The sequence below is a fragment of the Bison bison genome, unplaced genomic scaffold, assembly GCF_000754665.1.
Source record: "Bison bison bison isolate TAMUID 2011002044 unplaced genomic scaffold, Bison_UMD1.0 scf7180017864190, whole genome shotgun sequence".
Taxonomy (NCBI): domain Eukaryota; kingdom Metazoa; phylum Chordata; class Mammalia; order Artiodactyla; family Bovidae; genus Bison; species Bison bison.
In genome coordinates this window covers 293,255-302,646 of record NW_011494762.1, presented here as the reverse complement: position 1 = coordinate 302,646, position 9,392 = coordinate 293,255, and the positions used below count along the sequence as shown (strand labels likewise).

At 38.0% G+C, this 9,392-nt stretch overlaps 1 protein-coding gene across 6 annotated transcripts in view; it reads right to left on the bottom strand.

Moving 5' to 3' along the window:
* Positions 1-648: 648 nt before the first annotated feature.
* The window catches only part of ERICH2 (glutamate-rich 2), a 34,468-nt gene continuing 25,724 nt past the window's right edge, over positions 649-9,392 (bottom strand). For 5 of the 6 annotated variants that reach the window (XM_010843795.1, XM_010843798.1, XM_010843794.1 and 2 more), the window contains 3 exons: positions 8,756-8,813; positions 1,868-1,939; positions 1,038-1,238 (listed from right to left, as the gene is read on the bottom strand). In XM_010843795.1, the coding sequence (XP_010842097.1) occupies positions 1,120-1,238; positions 1,868-1,939; positions 8,756-8,813 (249 nt within the window). In that variant the 3' untranslated portion in view covers positions 1,038-1,119. Of the gene's footprint in view, positions 1,239-1,867; positions 1,940-8,755; positions 8,814-9,392 lie in introns of all 6 variants that reach the window. The other variant, XM_010843800.1, reaches the window with a different exon arrangement.

Sequence of the window (9,392 nt, the reverse complement as noted above, 5' to 3'; positions counted from 1 at the left end):
ACTGCCTAACCCCAAATCAGATTGGCACACTCAAAACAAATTATTTAGGAATATTTTTCTCATTTTTACCTCAGTTACCTTATAACCTAGTTTGAAGGTGGCAGAAATTCATCAAGGAATACAGAATCAGAAAAATAATGTAACAGATACAGAAAAGTGTAATAAAGTCTTACAAATGTTTTAAGAAAGAATATAAACATTGTCCTTAACTTTCAGTTCATTCATTCCCTTGGTATACACATCGCATATTTTCCAGGCACCTGTCCAGTTGCTAGTGATATAATGGTAAAAAAGACAAAGTCCTGCTTATGTGGAGGTTACATTTTCTGACAAGCAGGGAAAAGATAAAAAGAACAAGTTGGGGGAGGGATAAATTGGAAGTTTGGGATTGACATATACACACTACTATATTTAAAATTGATAACCAACAAAAACCTACTGTATAAGCACAGGGAACTCCGCTCAATACTCTGTAATAACCTAAATGGGAAAAGAATTAAAAAATAAATAGGTATATGAATCTGAATAACTGAATCACTTTGCTGTACACCTAAAACAACATTGCAAATCAAATATACTCTAGTATAAAATAAAATAAAAACTTAAAAAAAAAAGTAAATAAGAATTTCAGGTACTGATACATGCTGTAAAGAACATGAAATAAGTGATGTAAATAAAAGTGCCTGGACATGGTAGGGACTAAGAGTATGCTTTTGGAGCCATAATGTTCATATAAAAATTGAGGCTCTACTGATCAACAGGGATATAATGCTGGGCAAATGACTCACCCTCTATGTGCCTCAGTTTTCTCATCTGTCAAATGGGGACAATGATATTGTTCGCATGGTTTTGTTGGATTCAATAAATTAATGTGTATACAACAGTACCTGGCACATTGTTTGTGCTTTTAAGTGTTTTCAATGACTATTTCCCTTTCTGAGTAGCTCACGTTGAGTTGAAATCTAACTATTAAGAAGAAGCTCAAGCTAATACAGATAAATTAAAGGAACTCTATGCCAAATAAAGAACCATTAGACTGAAATGCAGCTCTCTTCTTTATATTTCCACCGTACACAGTAATGAACATACATGAAGACTGAACTACAGCAGCAACTGTCGTCACCCATCTTCACACTCATCAGAGCTTTCTTCACTTGGGTCCTCTGTGCTCTCTCCTTCACTCTCACTATTGTCTTCTTCACTCTCGTCATCATCTTCCTCGAGATTCTGTGCTTTCTCTGCCACAGAAAGGAAGAGACTTGTTTAAAATATTTCTTAATATGTCTACCCTGAAACATCATAATCCTCCTTGTTTCCCCCTCCATCAAGAAGTACATAGTTTTAGAATGTGACAACTGAGCGGAGGGTCAAAGCAGTGGTACACAGAACATGTTTTTACTAGCATAAAGATGTTTGTGGATTAAAACTATATTTAAAACATTGGTATAATTTTTTTTTTTTTTTTTACTACTGTCAACTTCTGAAATAGAATAAGAGTAAAGTGAGATTCAGGGTAATGTAGAGGGTACAGACTTTGCTGGGAACCGTGGGATAATCCTTTCAGTTCCTGGGGTACTGTTCCCTCTTCAGCAGGAACTGTTCCCTCTGGGGACTCTGTCAGTGCCCAATACTGTCTGCCCAGGGAGCCTGCTCTGTTTGGGCAGTTCCACCCCACAGAGGAAATGGAGTCAGCTTGACCATCTATAGAGGAAAAGCCGGTTTCATGAAACCATCTGAGATAATCATTTCGCCTTTTCTTAACCACTTCCTGAGGAGGTATTTTGCCAGTTTCCTGGGATAATGGATTTTTAAATAGTGACTGATCATGATTCTATGAGAAAGAAGGAATTTCAATTTTTAAATTTACCCATCAGCAGCATTTCTTCAATCAGTGAGAAAAACTCCTTGGCCTCAGGATTTTCTGGTTCATAGATTAGGACTGCAAATGGACAACAGAATGTGTGTTATTAACATTCTAAGTGTTTCAGCAAACAGCCTCTTGAGTGTGAGATTGAAACTGTCTATCAGTTAAGTGAAAATGCACAAAGCAAAAACACCAACAATTATATCACAGGAACATCTAAGTGCAAACAGAGAAAATGCTCTACTTATCTTAGGTACTTTGCAAGGGAAATAATCCTCATTATATTTTCTACCACCTGTCCAAAAAATGCAATCTCCATCACTATGAGACATCCCTCAAAGGCGTTAGCCATGCTGTTTCTTGACTATAATCATTCCCCAAACAAGGTACAAATCCTGTAATACATGGAGACTTTGCCAATGACACCCAGTCATCACCTACTGAACAGTATTCTCACCACTTCATCGGATCCATTGTTTTTAAGTGCTATTTATTCCTTTTTGCTGATCCTTTATGTGAATGTGTCATCTTTCCTTTGGATTAAATCAATAGAAATTTTTAGGCCTGTTGGTCTAATGTACCAATGTCTTAGAAGCCAGAAAGCTTTATACCTTTTGTTTCAGAGTTTTCTAGACTAGTTAACTTATTTTTTCAGATCCTGCTCTACAGATCTCTCTCTGCTGTCTTCTTACCTGCCTTCAGGCGTATTCATAATTCTGCATTATCCATTGAGTGCTGTGACTTCTGTGTAATATCTTGGTGGCCCCCAGGGGGCACCGAAACATCAAGTGTGCTATTCGCCTGGCTAAAAGTGAGACTTGTGGGATGGTTCAACTGGGCCCCAGTGGCTCAGAGGACCTCACCCCATATGACTTCCATCCTGACACACTAAACCAATGTCTTTATTTTCTAATCCACTAACATAACAATGTACCATCAATCTGGGTCAGCATGAGTGTGTGCCTGCTCAGAATCTGCTTTTAAGGATTCTATGGGTATTTATACATCTTTTAAGGCTTTAATAAAAGTGACTTTTTACACATTTTAACTTGAACTAAAACATGCTTATCATTAGCAGTCTAAATCTTTCTCTGAGGTTAAGCCTCCTCCTAGAGCAGAGTTTCTCCAACTTGCTCTTTGAGACACTAGTTTCTTAAGATGTTAATATGTATGTGGGAAACTAGGTTAAATGAAGTTAATCAAAGCTTACAGTAAGGAGCAACTGCAGGATTTTACATAGCCATTAACATGCTCAGAATTAGCATGTATAAAACTAATACAATTATGTAAAGTTTAAAAATAAAATAAAATTAGAGAAAAAATGTAAAAAAAAAAGAATTAGCATGTATCTTACAGAGAAGAGAATATGGTTTCCCTAATTTGTTATTCCCATGGAATCCTTCTTGGTGAAATATTTATTAAGCAATCTTGAACTAATATTCCCTGGAACACAACTTAGAAAATTTCATGCTGGAGTTAGGATTATTCCTTGGGAATGGAGTATGAGATCAGCTATTTTCATGGTTTAACAAAAACTGCTGGCAGCTGTCAATTTTCAGAGGGAAAGTATCTGCTTTGAAATTCAGCCCTACAATATCTATACCAGTGGTGGTGGGTTAGTTGCTAAGTCATGTCCAACTCTTGTGATCCCAACTCTTGTGATCAATAACAAACACTACTGATCACATTAGGATATCTGATGAATAAAGGAGATAATACAGACAAAGTACTTAGTTTAGTTCTTGCTGCATGGTAAGTACTGAATAAATGTTGACTATCAGTTTTCCTGGAGTGACTCTGGGCCTAGACAAAGGCTTGGTTCCTTCCTAAGCGTGCAGCCGACGCTTCCTTCTAGCTGAAGGGCTGGGGCAGGGTGCTGGGGCTGGGGGTGGGGCAAGCTCTGAGTTCCACGGGGCTCTAGGGCCCTCAGATGGCAGGTGATTTTAGGGTAGACAAGATGCTGGTCTTGTTCACTGTTGCAGCTCTAAGAGAGTACTTGACAGAGCGGGAGACCTCAAAACATTAAAAAAAACAATGGAATAAATGAATATAGATGACTGGGTAGGAAGCAGTCTTTTATGCCTTGATAAAATTATACCCCAAGAAAGGGTGATTTAGTTTACTCACAAAGAAATAGAAAACTTTACAGAAACTCTCTTCTGTATCTGAAGCTACGTCTGTTTTTGTGTTAGATGCATAATGATGAGAACCATTTTGGTTTTCAGGCCATTATTCTTAAACATTTACAATTATTATAATTGATGAAATAGGTCTTCCAGGCTTACACGTTATTTTTGTAGAATCTCAGACTGCCTGTGAGCAAAAGCATTGGCACCCTGAGATGACTCGGCTGCAAGTAAAGAGACCAAGAAATGGGAAGACTGACAGAAAATCTCTCAGTCAGTCATGAGATGAACTAAGAAAAGTACCTGGTATTCCTGACTTTCAGTCTCATTTAAAAACCACTTTTACAAGCCTTCACCAGAAAAAGTTTTAGAAGAGCAGATAAAAAAGAAACCATTTACACCTGGGATGCAGGGTGGGAAGCCCTGCACCCAAGTAAAGATACAAACGAGCACACCTTGATTGGACGGCAAGGAAATATACCAGGAACTGGAGGCTATTCAAGAGAGCGAATTTGTAAGACACCTCTGAAGGGACAAAGATGTATTACTTCATATAAATTAGTTGCCTTAGATACAAATAAAAATATATATTGGTCAATTTATAGGAGACATTTCAATCCGATTGATTCATAAAAGCACCTCTTTTTCAAGTCTCCACCTGCTTGACCAGAAATATAAACTTATTATTCAAATGAAGAAATGGAAATATAGCAAGAAATCACAGGCTCTCAAGTCAGACTTGGGATCTAGCTTTACCACTGGGAAGCTGTGTGACTTTGGGTAAATCAATTCTCCAGGCTACCTTCACTTTCCTCATTAGTAAAATAGGGTTAATCCTATCTGCTCCACATAACTGCTATAAGAATTAAAAACTGTATGCAAGAATGTTCCCATAGTAGGTGCTCAATACATATATATATAAATACATAAAAAGTAAATACATTATGTTTACATGAGTAAATTTATAAATATATGGGTATATATATAGAGAGAAAAAGGTGGATTGTTCTGTGGAAAAGTTAGAAGATGGGGGAACAAAAGAGACAAAAGAATATCTATTGCTGTAGAGAACAGACTTGTTACCAAGGGGGAGGAGGGTGAGGGAGGGATAGGATGGGAGTTTGGGGTTAGTAGATGCAAACTATTATATATAAAATGGATAAACAACAAAGTCCTAGTGTATAGCACAGGGGACAATATTCAACATCCTGTGATAAATTTTAGAAAATAATATCTATGCTGTAAGAATTTATAGATAATATTTTTGGGCGCATGCTAGATGAAAAAAAATTGTTCTATTGCTTTGAACACAGAGAGGGACTTTAGGCAGCCCTCAGCCAGCATTCCTACTGGCATCAAAGAAATAGCACTTTGTTTTCCCTGAGACAGTCTACAACTCTGCCTTCTGCCTTCAATCTGCCTGGCTTTGCAAAACCTGGGCTTCTCTCATTTCACATCCTTGACTGGCAATCTGTGTCAGGGGTAGCCAATCTTACTTTGCACTCCCTGTGCTCTACCCCCATTCTCTGGGCCCTTTTGCCCACATTTCCCTCTTCTTCCTCTTGGGAGCAATTCTTTTTCATCTGGCTCCCTGGAAAATGGTGCCTGTCTTAGGACCCTCCATCCATCCTTTCCTAGAATTTAACCCTCAGTTGTAGAGGCACCACTATTTGCCATGGGTAGAAAAGAGTAAACAGTATTACTGGATGAGTCAGTCAGTAAGGGTGCAGACCACACCAAACCACGTCTGATGTCAACCCCAGAAGGGTTTAGAGCACTTTAGAAGGTGTGGTCTGATTTCTGCTTTCTCTCCAGCTCCCAGCATAATGTCTGGTACAGAGTTAGTGCTCAATGTATATTGGCTGGAAGAAAGGAAGGGAGGGAGTTTTTAAAGGAATATAATCCCATTAAGGTAGATCAGTTTGAATTTTTTCATCCTTATTTACCTGGCACCTAATGAGTATGCATTGCCTTTTACTGAGGCCCACAAGCATTTTATTGAGCACCTGCTGTTTACAGTGCGGGGCTAACAGCCAAGACTCACTGACAAATGTGGTGATGTCAGTGTCTATATTTTGTAAGCTTTAGCCAGAGGCTTTTCTAAAATAACTGATAGGTATAAAAACAAAAATAATATATACATTTTCTATATATAATTAGACTCCACAAGAAAAACTCACGAGAATTGGGAGCTAGAGCTAGAGCATCACTCCTTTCTGTACCGGCCACACAGAGAAGAAAGGCAGTTGTGGGAAAAGGAGGCTTGGGTTCCAGCTCCAGCTGTGTCACTTGCTCCGAGCAGGGCTACACATGCTGCTTAACCTTCTCTCTGCTTCTGTTTCATTACTTATAAAAAGGGAGGACTGGACATGATTCTCTAAGGATTCCTTCTGATTGGAAATTCTATGTTTGTGGGCCACCAAAAATAGTTTTGATCAAACTATTTTATTTGATAGTTCTAAAGGTCAAAAGTGCTTGAAAGGATTATGATTCTCTAAGGATTCCTTCTGATTGGAAATTCTATGTTTGTGGGCCACCAAAAATAGTTTTGATCAAACTATTTTATTTGATAGTTCTAAAGGTCAAAAGTGCTTGAAAGGATTATGATTCTCTAAGGATTCCTTCTGATTGGAAATTCTATGTTTGTGGGCCACCAAAAATAGTTTTGATCAAACTATTTTATTTGATAGTTCTAAAGGTCAAAAGTGCTTGAAAGGATTATGATTCTCTAAGGATTCCTTCTGATTGGAAATTCTATGTTTGTGGGCCACCAAAAATAGTTTTGATCAAACTATTTTATTTGATAGTTCTAAAGGTCAAAAGTGCTTGAAAGGATTAAACAAGGCAAATTATTCTGGATATAAAATAGGTAGTGTTAATGTATTCAAGAAATCGATTTTAAAAATTAGCTTAGTACTTAGGAAGTACTGTATCCACAGTGGGGACTCTGTGAGGCAAGGAAGAGTAGACCCCACGTCCCTACACCACATTGTCACTAAAAGATTTCAACCATAAAACAGGTCTACAATAGTTAATATTTCAAGACCTGTCATTAATAAAGTTTAATAGTAGAATTGGCATTTTCTCCTTTAAGACTAATGAAGAGAAAAAGATGGGTAAAATAGTTGAAAAGACTATGGATTTTGACAGACACCTGGAATCTAACCACTAGTTGGACTTTCTAAAATTGGAAAATGAAATCCTTGAAATGAAGAATTCACTGTATAGTTTTAACAGCACACTGGACACAGCAAAAGATAGGATAAATTAACTCAAAAACAGGTCAACAGAAAATATACAAGCTAAAGCATAGGAATAAAAGGAAATGGAAAAAACAGAGTATAAGACACATGTGGGACACCAAGGAAAAAAATCTAATTTGTGTGTAACTGGAGACCCAGGAATAGAAGAGAGGGAGAGAATATGGCAGAAGTCATCTTTGAAAATTAATGGCCAAGAAGTCCTCAAAGCTGATGAAAACATCAACCCACAGAGTTAAGAAACTCAGCAAATCTCCCAAACTTCTCTTTGCTTAAATACAAACAAAAACCACCACCATTTTGAACATCGAATCAAACTACTAAAACTCAGATAGAAAAGTAAGGTTGTTCATATCATTTATCTACTCAAAAGTATCTGGTGGTTTCTCTGCTCACTCAGAGAGAAAGCTAAGGTCCTTAAGCTGTGGTAAGATGCTCTGCAGTCTGCACGGTCCCTGACCTGTAAGCTCTCTGACCTCATCTCCTATCACACGTCCCCTGGCTTAATCTGCTCCGGTTCTGCTGCCTTTCTTGCTGTTCCCAGTCAGGTACACTCATCTATTGGATATTTGCTATTAGTCCTGCCTGGAATACACTTTCTTCAGATGACAGGACTCATTTCCACAACTTTTTCACGGGTTTGCTCTAGTCTTCCAGTGAGCCTTGCTGGACCGTCTTACTTAAAACTGCTTTGCTTCCTCCCAGTACTTTCTACTCCTTCTTCCCTTTTCCTCCATAGCACCTGTTATCTCTGACATGCTAATTATATGTTTGTTGTCTGACACTAGATTAAGTGTGGGATTATTGGCCCAGTGCCTAAATAGCAGCACTGGCACACAATTTTTTAAATTTTTATTAAGGTTTCCCCAGTGGCTCAGTGGTAAAGAATCCACTTGCAATTCAGAAACACAGGAGACGTGGGTTCGATCCCTGGGTCAGGAAGATCCCCTGGAGGAGGAAATGGCAACCCACTACAGTATTCGCGCCTGAAAAATTCCACGGACAGAGGAGCCTGGCAGGTAGGTAACTCAAATATTTGTGGAATAACTGCATGCTAAGGAAGGCTTGTGAAGTCACTTTAGTCGTGTCCGACTCTTTGTGACTCCATGGACTGTAACCCACCAGGCTCCTCCGTCCATGGGTTACAGTCCATGGGGTCTCAGAGTTGGACACGACTGAGCGGCTTCACTTCTTCACTTCTAAGGAAGGCTTTTTTTTACTACATGACACTTCTTTGAAACTAAAGGCATATGTTACTAACCCATTGTCATGAAGCTAATGATGTTGACATACCTTCTAATGGCGTCCTTGTCAGTTTATCCCACGCAAAGTTACTCTGGAATTCTAATTTAAATTAGTCCTTATACCAGTTTTTACTATCAAGGATTCGCCAAGACACTATGAGGGAATTCACTAGCTGTATGGTAACCAAACCATCTTATATATTAGGGAATGTATTTAGAAACAAAGAGAAGACTGGGAAAAGAGAATTATTTTGTACTTACTCATCTGACATAATTTTTTTGCCAAATGGTAGTCGTGGCCCATTTCTGCTCTCAGGAACTGGAAAACATTAAGAAATTCTTCAGCTATGCAGTTTTACAGAGAATTTAAATGTCAGTTATAAACTCCCTAGAAAATATTCTATTAATGATTAACTATTTTGCTTTTAACTTTTACACATGTTTTTCCAGGAGTGAGTCTGTAATCAGTCAGTGAAGAATATTTAAGCACTTCTAGTGGCAGGGCCACAGAGTAAGCATCTCACCTCTGTTTTACTGCAGCCACACTGTGCACACACTACCGAACAATCTGAGAACACTCAGGTTGAGTCAACTGGCAAAGCCACGAACACTTTAATCACTTCAATATCCCTTAGGTTCAGATACAGTTTTTATTTGTGAACGTAGTCCATAATTATATGACAATACAATTATGTATTTTCAATATTTTCCAATATTGATTGCTCTTATCCCATCTGTTTTTCCTTTTACTATTTTATTGTATTTTTTTGTTATAAAGTAACATATTAAAATTTTTTTTTAAATTGAAGGATAATTGCTTTACAGAATTTTGTGGTTTTTCTGTCATACATCAACAAGAATCAGCCATAGGTACATCCATGTTCCCTCCCTCCCAGAC